A 23,590-nucleotide genomic window follows, 5' to 3' on the forward strand; every position below is an offset into this window, starting at 1 on the left:
ATTTGGATTAAGTATTCTTATCTTGTATAGGCTTGTCAAGTTCAATGTAACACCATATTAGTAATTCATAAATAACGGTAAAATATAGAAGGTTTTGAGGTACAAACGTGTACGAAGAGCTACTTGCACTCTGCTGTCTGTCATATGCCTCAAATGTGGATTTTGGTGTTGGGTTAGATTGTAAATAGAAGCAGAGCTATTTGGGATGCCCCGGGAAACCGTTAATGAAAATTCGAACAATTTTGGCATCGTCACTTTATATATCATTTATGAGACAAAACTAAGAGCATTAAAAGATGGCGAAACATTATAAATTTTTTAAAACGTTTTTTTTTTTGGAAAACTTTAACCCTTTAACTACCAAAATCATTTATTTTCACTAAAATATTTGCATATACAAATTATGCGGGTTAATGAAATTAAATTTAATTCAGGTGAAACTTAAAAAATTTTCTTGGTATATTTTCGAAAAGATTTCTTAAAACCGATTTTCTCGAAAACATTAACCTTCCAACTACCAAAATCATTTATTTATATTGTACTAAAATATTTTTGTTTTCATATTATGTAGGTTAGTGAAGTTTAATCGTAATCTGGTTAAACTTAAAAAAATTTTTTTTAAATATTTTTTCGAAAATATTAACTTTTCAACAACCAAAATCATAGATTTTCACTAAAACATTTTCATATACAAATTATGTGGGTTAACGAAACTGAATCTAAACAGTTTACCGACACCTCCCTACATTAAAATTAATTTATCCAATTATACGATTTTTTTGGAATTTAATTTAAGTTGCACAAAGCGCCATGACTGTGCAACATACTAAATTTTAGCTTTTCAAATAACAATTCACATGAATTTAGTGAACTCAACTAGCGTAAAATGTAATGCAAACTTTTAATAATAATTTTAATGCTTTTGTAACCGGAAAATTGGTAACATTTATGTTGTTTATTTTGTTGTTATTTTTATGAGGTTACTACAAAAGCCGCAACATTTCCGTTTTATTGCATTTTCATTGTGTTCTGCCATTAAATATGTCACAGCGCTAAACACCAAGCCACTAAAGCGCTTTGATGGCGAAATATGTGAGTGTTGGTGTGTGAATATATATATATATATATATATGATATGAAGTCTATATAAGTGTGTGTGCGAGGCGCCGCATGAAATTTGCACGCATTGCGTTGTGTTTAGTTGAGTGTGTGAATGTGTTTATGCGAGCGTAATAAAATATTCAGCTGGGAGCACTTGCAGGCGCAACGTTGGCCTTCGGCTTAATTATTATTTCAAATCAACATATGCAACGTTTTTGTTTATTATTTCAAAATATTTAACATTATAACTGGGGCCAGCAAAGCGTTACTTAGGTGACATGAACACAATCCCACACATAAAGATATGTGTGTGAAAATGCACGTATAGTTGTTGTTGTTGTTGTTATGCAAATTGAAAGCTATACGCTTAAATATATTATATTTATGTAGTGCGGCCTGTGTCCTAAAGCAATCCGATTATTGTACTTGGCATTTTTCAGCTGGCTTTGTTGTTGCTGCTGCATTTTGCGCTATACTAAGCTTAATTCCATTGTCGTTGTTGTTGTTGTGCAGTGCTATTTACATTGCTTTTAAAGGTTTAGGCACGAATTTAAATAAATTAGCAAAATATAAATTGTACCATAATGGATACGTACACCTACTATAGCTAAATATATTATATATATGTGCATTAAGGTGGTCCCAAAATCGAAATAATGATTTATTACAGTTAAACTGTTTTAATGGGCATAAAGCATTCAATAACAGATATAAACAAGGAATATATGGTATAGCTAAATATATTATATGGCCATTAGGGTGGTACGATGTAACGACTTTTAGCAGTTTAACAGTTGTAATGAATATAAATTATTAGATTACGGGTATAAACAAAGAATATATAGTTAAATACGTTATATGTATATTAGGGCGGTCCTAAAAAAATTTAAATATCGAGTTATAGCAGTCTAACACTTTTTAAGAATATAAAGTATTGGGTTACAGATATAAACAATGATTTTTTCCAAATTAGAGACGTTTAGAGTATGCTGAGTATCCTCTACAAACATGCTTAATCCTCTACAAACATGACTAAACTTTTTAGCTGACAACTTCGTCTATCGCAGTATTTATTTTGGGTATAAAATGTGTAATAATTAAATTTCGTGGCACACCCTAAACATCCTTGAAAAAATCAAAACGTAAAAGAAAAATAAGATATGATGTTATATATTCGTCTTTGAGTGTACTTTTCTAAAAGCTGTGACTGAAAAATCATATACTTTTGTTTTAAGAATCACCCCAATACAGGTCTATAATATAATGCCGCACTATCCTTTGTAACTTTGTAACTGACATCTTCATTTACAGTAGTATTTCTTTTGGATATTTGATAAAACAAAAATAATTTTTTCGAACTTTCGAAGTTTGGTCTCAATAACGGTATCTATGCGACATACCATTAAAATCTTCAAAAATTAAATAGAAAGTAAAAAAATTAGATGCTATATCTTTGATTTTGTTAATATTGTTTGAAGACCCGGGGCAGTAAATTTAGGGTATATATAATATATTTAGGCTTTAAAGAACCACCCTTATATATATATTAAACTACGTTAAGTTTTAATACGTGACTAAACGTTATAGCTGACAACTTCGTTTAAATCAATATTTAATTTGGGTTTGAAATGAGAAAAAAGAATATATTTTGGGGTCTTCGTAGGTCAATATTAATGATTTCAACTCTGTGTGACACACGCTAAATGTAATCTAAAGAAAATAATATAAATAATATGTTGTATATTCGCCATTGATAGTACTGCTTTAGGACTTGTGGCAGTAAAAATCATACCTTTGGATATTTAAGAACAACCCTAATATATAAATTTAACACCGTTTAGTTTTCAAATACAAATATACTTTTTTTTATTTTTCACAAACATACATTTATTTTGCAATTTTTCAAAAATATTTTTTTTACTCCACGTATAAATTTTTCCAAAATCATTACTAAACATCATAGCCAACAATTTTCTTTAAATCAGTATTTAGTTTCGGTACTAAAAGAGAAAAAAATCTATTTTTGGAGTCTTCGAAGGTGACTAATTCATTTCAACACTATCGTCACTAAATTGAAAAAAAAATCCGATGATGGCAGTGGCACTTTGAGAGCTGTGGTCAAAAAAAAGCGTTTCTCATTTTTACAGAACCACCCTAATACACATATATATGTACTGTATATTAGGCTACTTGTGTCACATCACCACCCGCTTGTTATAAAATTGTCAACTCTAACTGCCTACAATGGCTTTTGACACCAACACTGGCCTCTAAACTCTGCCATACAAAGCACTTTCGACCCGAAACGACAGTGACCAGGGAGCTGTTTGCAAATAACGGTTGCAATTTCATATGTATTAACGGGCACGTACATATATATTTATATATAAATGCAATATAAATAGCTGGATAAATGGTAAGGGAGTTGCACCACGATGACCTACGCTTGCTTGCACCGTGTTTATGTGTGCATGTGTGAGCCCCTCGTGTGCCTGTGTGTGTGCGCTCTTTTGCTTACAATAATTGTAAAATTAATTAATTGCTATTCAGCTGCGTTGTAGTCATTTAGAAACGCATATGCTTACAACTGCCACCACACACACGCTTACAAATGTATGTAAATTTAGCACACACGCACACACACAAGCGCTCTGCTTTTGTATTGTATTAATATGGTGACCATGTTTCTGCAAAGTTTGTAATTTGATTTTGTAATTAAAAACTAAGCCGGCATTTCGATAACAAAAATTATAATTTTTCGCTTTATAAATCACAAATCAGTGCTTTTATTGGTTTCGGCTTACAGGTTATGTTGTGTAGATGTGAATATATATTTTTGAAAATAATTATATAAATGTGCTGTGATCAAGTGGCGATTAGGCATGGCGGTTAGCGTGCATTGTGGCATACGAAATTGCATGCAAACGCAATCAAATCAAATCACGTGTTCAAAAATTTTACTCGAAATTTTACAATATTAATTTGGTGAAATTTTTCGCATCGTTTTAATTATGTGGGTTCATCATTTAATAAATATAATATTTTTCAAAAATAATTAGCAATGTTTATTTGATATTTAATTGATGCAACAGCAGTTTTGAAAGATTAAAAACAAATTATTTGTGAAGTATAAGAAACTTATTATTGAAAAATTTGTATTTGAAATAAAAAAATGTTTTTGAAAAATTGTAAAAAATTTAAGATTGTGCAAAATATAAAAAAAAATTTTTGTTGAAAATTTTAAAAAAAAATTTACATTTGTGAAGCACAAAACAAATATTATTGCAAATTTGTAAAATAAAAATTATATTTGTAAAGAATAAGAAATATGTTTTTGAAAAATGGCAAAAAAAAATTATGTTATTGCAGAATAAAAAATTATTTTTGAAAAATTTACATTTGGAATAAAAAAAGTCATCGAAAAATTGCAAAAAAATGTATGTTTGAAGAATAAAAAAAATAAATTTTGAAAATTTGCAAAAAATATTATATTTGTGAAAAATAAAAAAAAATTTTAAAAATTGCAAATAAAAATTTACGTTTGTGAAGCATAAAAATCATAGTTTTGAAAAATTGCAAAATATATATATATATATTTGTGTAGAATAAGAAATATGTTTCTGAAATATTTCAAAAAAAATTTATACGTGCGAAAATTAAAACAAGTTTTTTTTGAAAAATTACAAAAGAAAAATATACATTTTTGTAAAGAATAACGAAAAAAATTCCAAAAACATATTTTTAAAACATTGCAAGTATAATGATTTTTAGCAAATCTAAAAACAGATCGGGAAAGCTCTGAATACTGTAAAGCTTTATATTTTTTTCAAAGCCTTGGAAACAAAATTTGATCATATTAAAAAATGTTTACTATTGAGTTAGTGAGGATAAATAGTGAATCAAAAAACATTCGGTATGATTAAACTTATGTGTTTTTAAAATCTTACCGACAGAGGGCAAAAATAAAGTTAACAAGTAAAGAAGGGCTAAGTTCGGATGTAACCGAACATTTTATACTCTCGCAAAGTCAAATGGTATACTCGTTTGAGATTTCTTTGTGGATTGACTGATATTTTCGGTAGAAGGTCAACTATAGGCACTGGGGTCCACATATTTAGTACTTAGGGGCTTGAACAGTTTTGGTTCGATTTGGACAATTTTTGGTCACAAGGTGGCATACTTTAAACGTATTATTCACGCAAAGTTTTACCCCGATATAATCATTGTTGCTTGATATGCATAGTGGAAAGTGAAAGAATCAGATGGAATTGAAAATGGTGTTTCATGGGAAGTAGGCGTGGTTGTAGTCTGATTTCGCCCATTTTCGCACTATGACATAGAAACATGAAATGAACGTTACGCACCGAATTTGGTTGAAATCGGTTAAGCAGATTTCAAGATATGGGTTTTCACCTAAAAGTGGGCTGTGCCACGCCCACTGTCTAATTTTGAACGCGGTTCCTATAAAGTCATCTTATACCATCTTAGAGATAAAATTTAATGTCTCTGGCGTGTTTAGTGCTTGATTTATCGCGCTTTTAGTAGTTTTTAACAGTACCGTTATATGGGGAGTGGGCGGAGTTGCCACCCGATTTCAACTATTTTCACACCGTCAATAGAAGTGCTAAAAACATTTGCTTCCAGTGAATTTTGTTATTATAGCATTAGCGGTTTAGGAGATATGCACATTAAACCTATTAAAGGCGGGACCACGCCCACTTTTTTAAAAAAAAATTTAACTGCAGATGCCCCTCCCTAATGTGATCCTGTGTACCAAATAACAGTCTTGTATCTTATTGCGGAGCTTAGTTATGGCAAGTTATTTGTTTTTGATTAATGGCGTTTTGTGGGCGTGGCAGTGGTCCGATTACGTCCATCTGCAATACCAACCGTCTCACGGTACCAAGAAACATGTCTACCAAGATATCTCAATTTTTACTCAAGTTAGTGCTTGCACGGACGGACGGACGGACAGACGGACGGACGGACAGACAGTTACCCGGATTTCAACTCGTCTCTTCATCCTGATCATTTATATATATATAACCCTATATCTAACTCGATTAGTTTTAGGTGATACAAACAACCGTTAGGTGAACAAAACTATTATACTCTGTAGCAACAGGTTGCGAGAGTATAAAAATATTGAGATCATATGTTACTCAAAATAATAGCATATAAATATTTTCCATAATTGTAGAAAAATTATTATTTTTTATTTTATAAATATTTATTTTTTATATTTTTATGGCGTTTAAGATTTAATTTTTTTTATCTGATTAAGCCTTTTATAACTTTCAGGCCAGTTTTTTTTCGATATTTAAATTTCTTAAACATTTTAAATTTCTATACACAGCGCCTTCTAGCGCGCACACAGCAAAGAGCTGATTTTGAGGGCTTTAATAGCCTTGAAAGCTCTCAATAAATGCGATTACAAATTGTGATCATTATTTCAAGCTTACATTATTTTTACTTATTAAGGGTAGTACTTTATTGAGAAATAGTTTCCAGAAAACTTTTGAAAGATGAAACTGAAATTTGGTACCAAAAATGGTGGAAAAAAATGCTTACATCCCTTTTGTTAACACTGAAAACTGCAAAATATAAATTTACGTCTATGTTTTTTTTTTCCATTATAATACAATAATAATTTATAGGCTATACTTGATTTATCTCTTGATGCAATTACGCTCATTTTTTAGTCATATATGACCCAAATATCTTCACTGCCCGATAACTTCCTTCATAGTCATGAGGAGCAGCAAAAGGGCAGGCAATCTAAAAGGTTGGAAGTGGCAAAATTACTAATTTTCTCTCTATTTTATCTGCTTGAGCCTTACACAAACTGGACACGGAATTCACTGAAAGTATACTTGCCAGTACTCTAATTCAGAATTTTCATCGCCCAGAGATAGTTAGGCGAATAACCTACAGAGTGTCCTTGTTAAAAGTTAGGCTAATAAACCTATAACTCTATAGTCTTTGTTGGCATTAATAATTTCATTTTTTTTTTATTGATCAGGGTGCTATTTTCTTAACTTTAAGTTAAGGGAGTGAACCTTATCTCACATAATTATTTATTGAGCTCTTAGTAGAATGGCCGCCAGAATTCTTTTTGGAATGGAAAATATAGTCAGTCAGAGAGAAAACCATATAAAACAGAAAGACTGCAACTAGAAAGTCTTTAGCCATCACTTTAATATTTTCGCATATCCTAATTAAACCACTTAAGTTGCTATTAGAAAAGGAAAAATTTTTAATGAATCTTGGTTTGATCAAATTGGTGTTCTTTATCAACAGTAAAATTTACTACACAATTGTTGTTGTCCAGAAAATATATTTTGTGAAAATATATGGATACATATCGTATAGACTCTGTATAAAAATTTCTACCAAAGTTAACAGCTGGAGTTAAAAGATGCGGTACTTGTGAAAAGTTCCTCGAAAGAAGTTCCTTCGTGAGAGTTATCTTAGAAATATAAAACCACGATGGACACAAATGGTGACGTTTCGTTAAGACGTCGGAGGTCAAGAGGACAATTTTGCAACTTTTGAAGACACATCAACTCATTCAAGTCAAAACTGCGTCTAAACGAAATTTGTGGTTTGAAACTCTGCTAACTGAGTATTGTACCAACTAAAAACTGTGAAATATAAGATAGGCGAATATAGAAAAAAATATAGAAAAGTAAAATTCGAAAGTAAATATAAAGATCGTAGGCAAACTCGAAGTTCTAAAGGAGGGTATTATTTTTACTGAGCTGCGTGAGGATTTATTATTTGTTCGTCTATTTTGCAAATTTACAATGATGAAGTATACTTTTCGGCTTCATTATTATAGAAGTAAGCCCTGACTGGTAGATATTCGTAGTATCATAGTATATACCATATATTATATGAACAAATTTGTCTCAGGCTGGTGCCATTTTTTGCTAGATTGGTACAACTCTTTTTATATTTGAAATTTGATTTGAATATGTCATTTAGTGTGTGTTTGTTTATGTGTTTTACTGGCAATTTTTGCAAAAATTTTAAAATGTAACAGCGAGTTTGCTTGAAATCTTGTTTTTCCAATGGAATCGAGGTTACAAAGTGATTGAATATGTTGTAGCATTGTTTTAGGGATGTATTTTGTTACAACCACACGTATTTGAGGCGTACAAAGCATTCAGTGGAGATCGCAAAGTTATAAAAAACTTGCCTCATACCAGTTCTTCATCGACCTCTGTTATTGACGATAACATCAAAAAAGTTTAAGAAATATTGCTTAAAAGTTGTTATGTGGGCATCAGAGACAATGTTAACATCTCTTATAGATCGACTCAACATTAAGTTTTTTTTATCAGTCCGTGTCATATTTGATCAGATGTATTGTATATTATAGTTTTTACAATCCTATGCCTTTTTAGAAGTTTAGGAAAGTTTTTTTTTCGCACTTTCCATCTTTTTTCACCAAAGTCAGTCGACAAATGGGCAAGTCGTAACAGTTACCTTGAGAAGTTATATGAGAATCTTTCATAAATTGCATCTCGGAATCGTTGCGAGGAAGGAAGAATCGTATCGTATTATAGTACGTAAAATAAATTAAAAGCAAAGTTATGAAAACTGCTCGAGTAAAATGTAGAATATAAAGAAAACAATGGCAAACTACTTGAAAAGTAACCCAGGCAAACGAATACATCCACTATATGAAATAAATTAATTTTTAACGCCAAAATTATTTCATATTCAAACAATTGCCATCAAACAGAAATGCGAAATACCTAGAAACATACAAGTATACACACACTCGCCGCGCACAAATGTATGCAATAAAAAGAAACAAGTGAAAGCATTCCACTCGAATTAATTAAATTCGCATATGAAATATTTTTTTCAAGCAACTATTCACATATTAAGCACAGCAAAGGCGAGCGAATGTTGTAAAATATGTTGGAATATGTTATGGCTGTTTCTACATTTACCGCAAATAACAGGAAACTTTGACTTTATTTAAATTTTAATGCAATGCATACAAACAGACAGACCGACTAGCACACACCTACAAACTATAGGCATTATAAGAATGTATGCGTGTATGTTTGTAGTTGTTTAAATTACCGCAAAATCGCAAAATGCAAACAATTTCTTGGCAAGGTAAAAGAGGCAAAAAAAAAAATATGATGCGAGAATTGCATTGCAAAAGGAGGGCGGCGAAAAGCCGATTATTCGTGGGTAAGGAAAAATTGCGCAAACGCGAAAGCAGCGCACGAGGTGCAGTGGTACAAAGCAATAAGCAATGAGTCGTGAATTAAGTGTGCGAAACAAGGAATAACGAGTTTACCAAACAATGCCTACTTGGCATTTCAAAGTAATCGCAAACGCCTAGATTTAACTTAACACCTAAAAATATGCAACGCAAATTGCCAACAACTAAATTCAAGTGCTGCAGCGTACACATAGGTACGTAGCTATGCATACATACATATATAAATGGGTGTGTATGGAAATAAATTCGCCTGTTAACCTAGATACATATACAATTTTGGACAGTGGGTAGTGGGTTAAAAATATATTGTTTTGAAATATTATAGCAAAATATTATATACATATGTATATAAATATGCACATATGCGTAGTAAGTTGCAAAAATTGCAATTAAAATATTAATAAAATAGTATTTGAAATAAAAAAAATATGTAAATAAATATTTAAATTTATAAATAAATTGTAAAAAGATAAAAAATCAAAAGATAGGTATTTTGAAATATTGCAAACAATTTTTTGAAACAAGAGGTTAAGAATTAATAATTTTAAAAAAATGCGTTTTTAAAAAATTAAACATAAATTTAACATTTTAAAAAGTATTTTTTAAAATTAAATACTATTTTTTGGAGGATGTGTTTTTGAAAAATAAAAAAATAAAGGTTTGGGAAAAATTTAAAAACCAAATATTTTAATATATTTTAATATTTAAAAAATATATTTAATATTATAAAATTTAAAAAAAAAAGTTTGGGAAAAATTTAAAAACCAAATATTTTGGAAAATTGTAAAAACATACATACATATGTAGTTTACATATGTATTGTGAAAAAATTTAAAAAATTGCAAAACAAACCTTAAAAAACAGGCATAAAGATATGATAGTTTTACATTTTTGATACATAGTTTTGATACATTAAAATAAATAAAATATTTTTGATTCAAAAAGGTATTTTTGAAAATTGAATAACAATTTTTCTGAAAAACTTAAAAATATGTATTTGATAGAAGTAAAAAAAATGTTTTTAGAAAAATTCAATACATTTTTTTTAAACAGAAAAACAAAAAATTTGTGAAAAATATGTTTTAGAGGATTGAAAAAATTAAAAATTTAAAAAATGCATTTTTAGAAATTAAAATATTTTATTTAAGAATACGTGTTTGATAAAAGTAAAAAGAAAAAAATAATATATTTAAAAATTGCCAAAAAGTGTGTTTTGAAACATTAAAAAAACGAATAATTTTCCAAAAATGTGTTTTTGGATCAAAAAAGTTTAAACAATACATTTGATTGTAGATTATCTATCTCACAATCTTTTTCCCTAAAATTCATAAAAAATATTTCTCAAACATTGAAAAAGTAATACTTTTGGGAAATTGTAAACACAAATCTCGAAAACTTTGAATATGTTCATAATTATATTGAAATTTTGGCTACACTTTTTTCGAAGCACTCGAAACAAAACGTGATCAAATATATTATGGTAAAATAAAACCATAAAACATTCGAAAATGTTACAATGTTGTGTTTTCTCCAATTATTCCTACAAGAAGCAATAATAAAGTTTAAAATAGTCAAACCACATTTTTGGAAAAAAGTTTAACAAAATATTGATATACTCACAAATTGTGAATAATTGTTATTTTTTGTAGTTTTAATTAGTTTAAGGTTTATTTTTGCTTATTTTATAGACATTTTTAAAAGGTCATCTATTTTCGATGATTTTTTTTTATTTGTAATTGTGTAAACTTGGGTTGACAACTTAAAAAAATATTTTAAATCAATTCTTTAACTAAATAAAAGTTTTATTTTGTATCAACTCAGAACTAAATTTTATTTTAAATTTAAAAAAATCATTAAAAAAATATTGTAATCTATAAAATGCAAAGCAATGGTACAATCTCCGCAAAAATTGTTCAGATCGGATCACCAGAGCAAATAGCTGTCTTAAAAACAGATCGATTAAAATCAAGTTCTTGCATGGAAACTTTTTTATTTGTGAAAGTTATAATAGCCGCTGTGTAGCCGAATTTATTATATGTTCTTATTTTTTTTTTGTTTTTTGGTTTTTTGTATTTTTTATTAAACTAAAAAATTAATTTTTGTTCATACACAATCCACTGTGCAGCGTTCATTCACCCATTATTTCTTCGACTGCGGCGATGACGACGACGACGTTTTCTAATTGCGTGACTATGCAAAATATTTCGCTAACTCTAATTGCATTCCAACAATGCCATACACACATTCACACGCCCGAACACTTGTATAGATAAAGGCAAATAAACCGTTGTACAATACTACCGGTATGCAGCACAAATGAATCGGAAATAGTGCGGCGCAGCAAACTGCCATGTAAATGAATGTACACTGTATCTGTGTGTGTGCTGCTTAGTTGTGATGTTAGCTGATAAAGCAGATGCACGGACGGACAGACAAAAATGCCACCAAAGTTGGCATACAAATTGCCGTAAAATAGTACACGAAGTCCTATTATGTTGACTGTCAAGCGATTGCTAAGTGGTTGAAGAAGTGAAAGTGGAGTGAGGCCGTGGGCGCAAAATGCGTAGCATGCTTTTAGGCGTCTTGCAAAGAGTATTTTGCCCACGGCGCTTATCGCGCTTTCACGTCAAAAGGTGTGGCTGACTTTCATTTGAAGTGTACGAGAAATTTTTTTTTGAAGTAAATACTTAATTAGCGCTAAAATGCGTGCCGCGTCATAACTGATTAAGTGTTAATGTGGTAGCACCTAAGGGTATGCTATGCACATATATAATCGATATGTATTTAGTTATTCGAAGGAGACGCTAAACTTTATGTGGCAAAGGCGAAAATTATGGAATAGCTGACCTTTTGACCTAGAGTTTTTTTTATTGAAAAATGCACACATTTCGAATGTTTCTTTCTTCTGCCTTAATTCAGCACACATGAAATGTGACTTATGTGGAGCGCTAATTGACCTGCAGCGCCTTTCGCTGTTTTTTGTCACTTGAGCGTACATACATACATACATTTGACTGATTTGCGGTGCGCTTCGCATGTTCAAGTGCACTTTGAAGCGCCTATAATTATGCAGCAATCGTGCGCACGCATACCATTGTATATGCAGGGGCATACTTTTAGGCGCATATGCACGCGCTGCTTGCCACTTTGATCGCACTGCCGTTGCCCATATTTTTTCATGTTTATTTTTAATTGCTAAAACTTTCCCAGTGCACACTTAGCTCTTAAGTCGTGGAAAAAAGCATTACACAAAAAATGCAACAACAAAAATTAAAGTACGAATTAATTGCCGCCGCTAGCACGAAGGGAAGCGCGCTTGCATAGAAAACGACACATGTGAACGTAGCACGGAAGCACATTTCACTGTTAATGATGCACGTGTCGTGAATGTCCGGAGCGCGTGTGTGGCGAAGGGTGTGTTATGTTGTTCATATAGAGGCTATTTTTATTTGCATATAATTTTGCTACTATATATTTTGTATGTTTCTATAAATAATCAAGCGCTGCAATTATGACCGCCTTCAACTAAAATAAAATATTCCTGTTATTGCTGTACTCACCTCGGCTTTGCCTTTGATAATGCACATCTTGACGTCATCCTCTGTGGATTGCCACACTAAACGCTGCTGCTCTGACAAATCGTGTATACTCAGATTGTAGACGATGTTTCTGGAAATAGAAATGGAAAGTTGTACATAAGTTAAAGTAAAACAAGAAAAACGTTAACTTCGTTTGCACCGAAGTTATAATGTCCATTTGTATGGCAGCTTTACGTTGTAGTTGTCTGATCCGAACAATATGTTCGTAGATTACAGCGCTACCTCCAGCAATAACGTATGACAAATTTTGTGAAGATATCTTAACAAATGAAAAAATTTTCCATACAAGCACTGGATTTTAAGCGTTCAGTTTGTATAGCAGGTATATTCCCATAGCATTCCGATCTGAACAATTTGTTTTTTGAATATTATAGCTCTGCCCTGGATAATGATCTGTTGCAAATTTTATGAAGTTATCTTGTCAAATAAGAAAGTTGTCCATACAAGAGTTTGATTTTGATGGATCCGTTTGTGTGGCAACTATATATGGCTATAGTGACCTGATCTGAACAATATGTTCAGGGATTGTAGAGTTGCCTTGGATCTGTGTGCCACATTTTGTGAAGTTATCTTGTCAAATAAGAAAGTTGTCTTATATATGGTTACATTGCTCTGATCTGAACAAAAATATTCAGGGATTGTAGAGTTGTCTTGGAAAATACTCTGTGCCAAATTTTGTGAATATACCTTGTGAAATAAGTAATGTTTTCGATACAGTTTAAATGGGAGCTATATGCTATAGTGGTCCGACAAATGAGCTTCTTGGGTAATAAAGGGTTCTTGGGTAAGTAAAAATACGTGAAACTTAAGCAAAATGGTTTTTAGTTGTGACTATAATTTTAATCGTGAATCCCAGTACGACTTTGACTGCTTTTTACGAAAGAGATTTGCTGTTAATTTTTTAAATATAGTATCGATTAGTTATTAGTCTGATCTAACGTTGTGACTGTTAAATTTTAATTTTACTGTTTCTGAAAATATTTTACTAGGGATTTGACTTAAAACGGACCTAATTTTTGTTATTTTTGAATTAAAAAACTTTCGTTTGACTGCTCCTTAACTTGGGCTGAAATTGTTAGGTCTACAAGTAATATTCTTAAATTTTTCTTCTAACGTTGGCTTCGACTGTCACCTACTTTATGTATTATGTATATTATGAAAGTGACTTAAAATTGATCTAACAAACAGTTTCGGAGATATGAGCTTATTTGTAAGAAATTTTGAACTAACTGTGTTCCGCTTCCAAAACTTTCAATGCGTCTCTCTCGAAACGCTGTTTTCAAAATCACAGATGGAATTTTTCTTGAAACTGTAGAACTTAAAAATTTTCTTAAAAAATTCAAAACAAAAAGACACGACTAAACAGCTGCTGCTAGGAAGTATTGGATAGGTGATATTAAAAGAGCAGTTTGAGTCGTTTGATTGGGTATTTTTTTGCATTCTCTGCGAAAATTTACCGCAGTAATGCATTTATTTTTTCTACATCAGAAGCTAGAGATTCCAGCAAATATAAAACCTTCTGACATTTTGAAAAAAATCAGAAAAAATTATGTGATAATTTTTGTGTTAAAATTTGATTTTTTTGATTTTATGTCGAAATAAGGTTTCCTCCTTAGCTTCTTAAATGCAGAAAAAAAACTACAGTGTGTTTGTGACATATGAAGGCAAAACTTTGGAAAAAATATGTTTGCTCAAGATAAAAGCAGAAAACAAAAACTTGGGTAAATAAACTTGGATCATAAATTTTAAACGCTGTAAATAAAAAACGTGTACATATTTTTATTAGCTACAACTTTGTGAAGTAAAAAAAAGTCTATAGGCCTTGTAGCTTTGACAGAAATCGAGATAAACTGTGTTTAACACTTAAAAATTCAACCAAGCCTTCTTTCTCTGCAAGACATCAGATCGCCCGCAAATTACTTTTTCTTTACTTTTTGTTATTTTATCTTTCGTTTCCAAAGGGTTTCAAAGGCTTTCGCACTGGTCTAAAAATTCAACAAGTTGCCGCGGCAACATCAAGATATTGCCAAAAAGAACAAGCAATTTACTATAAAAATAAAAGTAGCTAAGTTTGAAGAAGTGTTGTTTCAATCACCTATTCTCGGAAAAAGAGTTGGTTGCGTTGAGTTCAATTATTTGAGTGGGATATCTTTATAAGCTAAAGTTTCTATTTATAGATATATAGTAAATATATTTTTTAGCACAAAACAGAAGAGAGTTCAAATATACGAATTAGAAAAATCATGAGTCACAGCTGCCTATAAGTTTAAGTTTATAAGATACACTACTATAATCCAATGGTGGATATCAAAGGTTCAACAGGTACAGGTAATATTAAGTTTAGTTTATTAATGTTGTTTTCGATAAATTCACCACTTTCCGATACTCCGATTACTTAGTTAAATCGCAATATTCCTGTAATTAAGCACTTTCTGCGAAAAAACATTACAAAAAAAAAAAAAAATTACAACTTTCAGAAGTTTCCAATTATGCTTATACCCACCACGAGTACACATTCACCAACAGCCACTCCATCTTACTGATTTAGAAGTTATCGCCGAATAAGCTGAAGTGCAAATAACTTTTCTGAAGTATGCAAATTGAACGGCTCAAATGCTCATATCTATACGGATGCATTAAAACTTTTGCAAGCGTCATATTCAGCGCAATAACGTTGGCGAACAAGTAAATTAAAACGATAAAAACGAAACAAAAACTGCGCAAAACAACAACAACAATATGTGTGAAATGAAAACCACACCAACATATACATACACACATTTGTACTTTATAGATGCGCACTCAATTGAGGCAGCAGTCGATCGAGCGCGAGTATTTCGCAAAGCCTTGTAGAGGAGGCGGAGTAGAAGAGGAAATGGCGAAAGCAAAAATCCGCCATGTCGAAAAACCAATGAACTGAGCTTATCAAAACTTCCGTCATCAGCGTTGCCGTACTACATGCGCGCAAGCACTACAGCTATTTCACAAAACAAAAAAAAAAAAAAGAAGCAAAAACAAAAAAATTAAGAAAAAGTGAAGCTTGAAAATACGCCAAAATATGTGAGGAAAACGAAAAAATTATTTCAATAACGTAGAGGGATTTACAGATCCACTCTCACATATGCGTCAAATACATGCAATGAGTTGTACTTGCATGCATTCGTGTGCAATTGGGTGTCGCTGCATGCTTTTAGGCGTATAGCAAGCGCATGCGACGAGCAAATCAGCGAATGAGTGCGAATGCGATTGCGATTGCGAGTGGAAAATTTGTTGGCATATACATATATGAACGTGAAAAATATGCAGCGAATAATGGATAAGTTGGTGCAACATTGCAACAACAACCACAGTAATAATAAACAAAAAGTTGTAAAAACCAACCACAAAATATGAGTACAACAAAAAACACATACAAGTATATGTATATTATGTATTACAACAACAAAACTTTAAAATATTATTACAAAAACAAAAGGGGGAACAACAACAATATATAGCACAACAACAATAAAACTTTAAAATATTATTACAAAAACAAAAGGGAGAACAACAACAATATATAGCACAACAACAACAAATATAACAAAAAACAACAAAATATACAGCAATGATAACAATAACAAACATTACAAAAACAACAAAAACTACAACAACAACAACAAAAGATACAACAACAAAAAATACCAACACAACGACTGCAACAGGCAGCAGTACGGCAGCCAGCTACAAAGCAACACTGCAACAAAAGGGTGTGGCAGCATGGCAGGTGCTCGACTGAGAGCGCTGAGAACGCCAAATTTTTGCATACGCTTTCATTGATGAATGTATTAGCGCCGCGTTGAGTTTGTTTACGCCTCAACGACAGCTGCCTGAAGCCGGATGCCACAGCTCAACAAATTTTGGCAGCATATAGATCAAGTTCCGGTATTTGTACAGCCGCACATTCACACAAAAACGAGTATTGCTTTAGAAATACATGTGTGTATGTGTGTGTGCATATGTGCGAGCACTTTCGATATGGCGCCGATATCTTTGCATACAAATTTATGCAAAAATAAGCTTATGCACAAAAGTTTTGAGTACAACTACTAAAAATATAAATGTACGCGGCATAAGCAAGAATAAGTAAGCAGAAACGCGCATAAGTATTTACTCAGTGAATTATTTATGGCGATACTTTGTTGCTTATGAAGAAATAATGCTTGTTGGTTTACTTTTTCGAAACTATGTATGACTTGGTATTAAGAATTATCAGTGAATTTGTATGTGTGTGTGTGTGTGTAGGTACGTATGCGTAAGAAAATAAAACAGAAACAAAATATTTGAACCAAAGTGTTTGTTAAAACGCAAAAGCACTAACGGAAATGACAGCAAACTAAAAATGTATGGGTTACAAAAAGAGAGTGGAGTCTTTAGAACTGTAATGGACCCATAAATATACCTAATCGAAGATTTTCTCCTCAGCCCTATTCAAAACAACTTTCAGGGTAGAGTTTATACTACTACAACAATAAAAACGATGAAACAAAGAAATGATTTTTGAAATGGACGAAAAATAACTAAGGACTACAAGATTCAAATTGAAAAAAATACAAGCAATTTTAAATAATACTAACGGAAGTCTGCTCAAATTCATTCGGCTGCAACGATGCTTCATATGGGTATTTCTTATAGCATAAAAGAATATAAAAATATTTCTTCCGTAATTATAACGTTGCTTCGAACAATAATCTATGCCAAATTTCGGGAAAATATTTTGTCAAATAAAAAAGTTTACTATACAAGGCTTTGATTTTGATATGTTAATTTGTATGGCAGCTATATCCTATAGAGGTCTGATATTAGTGGTTAAAACAATATGAGCAGCTTTTTTGGGATTAAAGAATATGAAATCTGGAATAAAGAAGATGCAAACTCAAAATACACTTTTCAGTATTTTTATTTTGCTTCATATTTCTTTAAAAATGAAGCCGGCCATAATGTTACTGGCAACGGAGAATGCTATAGAACAATGATTAATGACATTTTTGAGCCTGAATTGGTGGATGTTGATGTGAACGAGCTTTGGTTTCAACAAGACGTCGCTGCAACAACAACCATACAGCCAACAAAACTATCAATTTATTGAAGGAAACGTTTGGTGAGCGCATTATCTCGCGTCATGAGGCTGTGGCGTGGCCTTAAAGATCGTGCGATTTAATACCGCTGGACTATTTTTTGTAAGGATATATGAAGTCGCTTGTCTACGCAGAGACGATTGACGTTTTGGAAGAGAATAATCGGCGTTTTGTTGCAAAAAGTGGTCGAAAATTGGGCATATCGGTTCGGCTGGAATTTATTCAAACTAGCTGCAGCGGTTACTTGTCCGAAGTCATTTTTAAAACATAATGCTAAAAGTGTTTATGCATTTTATAACTTCACAGCAAAAAAACACCATTTTTTATATACTTTTTTGAGGAAAGTTAGTCTTAAAAATATCATTTACACATGCTAAAGGATTGATGGAATAATAATTATATAGAAGATGAACATCCGAGCCACCGATTTTTCCCATATTTTTCATACGCGATATCTACTTTAGAGTTAGTGCTGAATGGCGTTTCTTTCTTCATGCTTAACTTAGGGTCGTCAATGCAATGTAGGTAAAGTTGTACTCCAAGTAATTACATTATCCACGCATATTTAAATATGATCTTAAGAAATCTATGAGTGAAATTGAAAAAGGATTTTATCACTGAAGCGATATTTCTTAAAGAATTACTACTCTTTTATAAATTTTTTAGTTTGCAAAAATCTATATTTTTCTAATGAAATATAGGCAAATTTTCCATTTGCGATAAAATCGACTGTCAGCTGTTCTAAACATGCGGACCTTATGACACTAATGTTGGAATGCTACCAAAAATTGATTCAGGCCTAATCCTATGTCTCGAAATAGTGGATGTTTATGCTTAGAAGGAGGAGTTAATTAGTGCAAAAGATACTTCTCATTCTTTATTTAAATATTTCCATCGTGTATTATTCCAAAGATTGATATATTTGCTAGCTAAAGCATAATATTAATGTTTATTCAGTGTTCAATATGGTTTTTGTCCAAATTACATAAAAAACAGCTTTCATTTCCTGTTTTATTTGCGACGGTCCCCGATACAATACTTAGTGCTACCATTATCTCTGACTATAAACTTTTCAAAACATTATCTAGTAATTTCGGAACTAAAAGTGCTATTAATAAAAATAAATTATATGGGTCATTGTAATAATATTAGATTATTTGTAGCGATGGCATATATTATCATTTGCTCAAATTTATCCCCGTGCATTTAAAGTGCACGCAAACCGAATCAATAAAAACTGTTCCCTAAATTAGTACAACCCATTTTAAGTTCGTGTGAAGTTGAATCTTCATATGTCAATTAGTGTGGGTTTAGCAACTGTTTGTTTTATGACGCGAAACATTTGTATGTCGCTTTTTACCATGGAAAATTGTGACGTGGTTGCAACGAGTTTGCTTGAAATTTTGTGTTTCCAATTAAATCACGGCTATGTGGAATCGTTGAAAATGTTGCAGAAGTATTTTGAGGAGTAAGGTCGTGAAGTCATCGAAAACTTGCCTCATGTGAGTCGTCCCTACACCTTTGTTAATGACGATAAAAATAAAAAAGTTAAAGAGACAGCGCTCGAAAATCGTCGTGTTGGCATAAGAGGGATAGCAGAGGATCTCAATATCTTTAGTGGATCGACTCAACACATATTAGTTAATGTCTTGGAAGCGGATCAATACTAGATTCGTACCAACAGACCTGAATTTTTTGAAAAAAACGACGTCGAGTAGAGGCCGAGATGCTTGACAACGTAGCGGTGATAGTATTTTGTATTTAAGTACGTGATTTTTTTAACATTTTGTATATTTAATTTAATAAATAGTTTCTCGTTACACATGGTCTATCAAAGAATTTTGCAGCTACCACCGAAGCCGTGTAAAGATTTTCAAGTTACAAACGGGATTTTAATTGAATGAACATATTCACTTGTGAATTTCAAAAATTAGTATATACATTTGAGAATATTCTCAAAAAAATTGTGAAGTGCTTGGGGCTCATAGTTTCACAGATATGAGCGTATTTATAAAATATTTAATTTATTGTAATCGGCTACGAAAACTTAAACGAGTCGAGTAGTAAATTTCTCCGCAATGGCTGGATTAACTTGAAATTTTTACAGAATGTTCTTATACATATTTGTCAGGTAACGATCGAAGTAATTAGAATTTTGATAATTATTTCGATTTATTAAGCTATATATGATATGTACATTTTTTTTCATAATAAACAATTTTTTGTTTTGGAAGCCGCCATTTGTTCAAAAGTAAAAATTTTGACTACTATTTCGATCATTAACTGTACTTATCTAATCATACTTTTTTGTGGTTGGGAGTTGATATAATTTTAGCAACAAAATTATTCTCAACGCCAGACACCTTTTTTTGGGAGGTCCTCTTGGAGCTCGGATACGTGATCAAGTAAATCGAAAATTTTTAAAAATGAATCGCCGGTTAAAAAAAGTGCTTTAAGTTCTGTTAATACACATATTTTATATATTAATCAAGCAAAATACCTCTTAAAACAAAAAAAAAAAAAACGCGTTTTTTACATGCAAATGGATATGAACTATTAATTTTGTAGTTTTGTCTGGGTAAACTATCTTTACATATCTCTGAGATCAGTTCGTAAACAGTTTCGTCTTCGTATTTCAAAAACTGAAAAAATGAATATGTTTGATCGAGTTAAAATATTGTCAATGACATCTTCTTGTATTCATCTAGCCAGAAGTGAGTGATCCTAATATATTTAAGACTAGTCCAAGAGAAGTACATTTGAATTTTATAACATTGATGAATCATACATTTGACCGTGAAGATAACAGAAATCAAGGTTTATCAATAAAATTAAAACTAAATTGCTAATTGACTCAATTAAATGATTATGAAATTTCATATAAAAAAACTTGAATAGTTACAATTAAATTTTCAAAATTTCAGCTTTTCTTTCAGCTTCAAAACTAGGTGTTTGGTCACCCCTATTTCCTAAACATTCTAAACAGCAGACTGGTATTTTAATTTTGATTAAGCAACAACACACTCACATACACAACTGTGCTCGACTTAATCGCATCATTTCATACAATTTCCCATTATTTACCGCTGTATTTAAATACAACAACAACTACTACTACAATCGAAACTAACATAATCAGCATTATAATATAATACAACTGGCAACTACGTATACGATTGATAAGAGCACAAATGATGCGTTGAGCCTGCCTGCTAAGTGCGGGCAACGCGGCGTATGAGTGACATACAAGTATAACATCAGTGAGGCTGTGTAATTGTGCGTAGATACTGTTGTATGCGATGTTTTTGTTATTATGACAGCATACAACATTGCGGATTACTATATATCCATTGTTGTTGTTGTTGTTGTTATATAGGTGTTGTTGTAGTTATATAAGTGTTTTAGTTGGCGCATGTGATACCTTTGAATTACCACAACAATAACAATAATAATCGCTGCAAAAACAAAAGCAGTAGGTAGGTACCAATTGCAGCTACGCATACACACATATATACTAGGTAGATATATACAACTGTACACGCGCAATACACGCGACAGACACGCGCTAGCAACCGCGCAATCAACGCCAACACACAAAGCGCCACACAATGCCGACTCATTTGCAATTGAAGCGGCAATGCAGGCGGCAACCCTTTAATACGCACAAAAGCCTGTGCCATCAATGTCAACATTCTGCCATGTCTCGCTACTTGACGGCACCAATTTGTGCTTGCGGTGGCGCGTCCGGCGTCGGGGCTAGTTGCTTATGGGCAACGTTACCGTTAGCAAAATGCGCTGTGCATGGCTGTTATTAGCGCGCACACGTACGTTTTACCTTTATAGGCACTACGCTTGTGCGTAAAAATGCGAAAAACGCAAAATTACAAATGCAGCACAAGCGTTGATGGACAGCGCGCGCGCTCAACATTGTACGTTGACGCGTCATCATATAGCGTATCTTCGTTACCTGCAACATCAGAAGGATTGGTGGCGCAGTCTTGCAATAGCATAGTTTCGGTGCTTTCATTATTGTACATCTGGCCGCATACAAAGCGCCGACGATTAGCGCGGAGAAAGGCGATGCGCAAAGTGGGGTTAAGATGAGTTGGCGCGCGAAAATTATGCTTTTAAGTGTAGCGTAGCGCATACCTGAACGTCGCGCTATATTTTCATATACGCGCACACACGCACACGGTCGCGCACTAATGCGGCGCCAATGTTATGAGAAAGAAAAATTACAAAATTACGCACTAGCCACTGGTGCATGTGGCGCATACTGGCAGATGAACGCATTGGACGCCGCTATCTCACAACGCCGAAGCAGCAAGCAAACACGGCAGGCTGACAACAAAAGCGCGTATTGCGTAGCGCCGAGCAGGGTTCGCACGTTATTAATTCGCATTTGGCGCGTAAACCGCCGACCATACAAACTCATAAATATTTACCAATGCGTGGTTGGTGCCGTGTGCATGTCCTTATTAGCGAACGGACGTGAGTGCCACTGCACTCACCAGGTATGTGTGTGCGCGCGCTCGCCTCTCGAGTGTGCAGACTTTTCCTTTTGTGCTTTTGCGTTGTTATTTTGTTTTGTTTTTGTAGCTGTTGTTTCTGCTATTTGGCTCGTTATTGCGGCTATGCATGTTTAAGCCACACCACTGCACTTTTGGCGCTGCCCCGCTCTCGTCTGTTAGGTGCACAATTATGCTTCTTTAGTTTTTCAACGCGCCACACACAACATCACTGTATATCTGCGGCACGGCAAAACTTGGCAACTGTGGCAAGTGTGTGCTCCTATGCAAAGTATGTTTGGTTGCGCGGGCGCAAGTTAATGTGCGTCCGTGTATGCATTGCGTTGGTATGTTCGGTTGACTGCATTGCAGTAATGTGCGCGTCGCGTCTACTCAGACGAGACTGCCACGCCGCTGTGGCTTCTTTTGTTATCGCAACAGACCATGCCACAATGTGCACATTGTGTTGCCCTGCCACATTGCATGGCGCCGCGCTATATGCTGCTCTAAGTCAATGCTATAACTGATTTTTGTATGCCCCTTCACCTAGTCTTTTCTATGGAATTTAATAAAATTTTAAATTGTTTGAATGTGGCAAAGTCAACTGTAAATTAAAAATCTACAAAAGTGAAAAAATCTTGCAGGAAAGTAAAACGATATAGTTGAAGGTTAATGAAACATGTTTGAGGTGGTTGATTGTATGATTTGAATGACAATTGCAGTCCCGGTTGTATTTTAAGATAATTTTTTGTGAGCCAAGAGATTACTGATTCCCGCTGAAACTTGTTACTGTAAGTTTAATTAAAATAATAATATTAAATGCACACATATATAATATTATGTACTTCTGAAATATGTTAGACCAAATCTTTTCGCAATTAAGTATATATATATAATAATAAAGCACTCAATTAACCTTAATTCTATTATCTTGTTCTTCTCTTTTAATTTAACCTTTTAAATAGGTTTTAAAATTATATTATATAAAAAATCATTTATTTTCTATTAATTAATTAC

General features: G+C 32.6%; 1 protein-coding gene across 1 annotated transcript in view; it reads right to left on the reverse strand.

The window, feature by feature from the left end:
• Sema1a (semaphorin 1a) overlaps positions 1-23,590 on the reverse strand; it is a 427,795-nt gene that overhangs the window by 119,749 nt on the left and 284,456 nt on the right. Inside the window, 1 exon segment of the mRNA XM_070107025.1 lies at positions 12,910-13,018. Within this exon segment, the coding sequence (XP_069963126.1) occupies positions 12,910-13,018 (109 nt within the window).

The sequence above is a fragment of the Bactrocera oleae genome, chromosome 3, assembly GCF_042242935.1.
Source record: "Bactrocera oleae isolate idBacOlea1 chromosome 3, idBacOlea1, whole genome shotgun sequence".
In the NCBI taxonomy this organism is placed as follows: domain Eukaryota; kingdom Metazoa; phylum Arthropoda; class Insecta; order Diptera; family Tephritidae; genus Bactrocera; species Bactrocera oleae.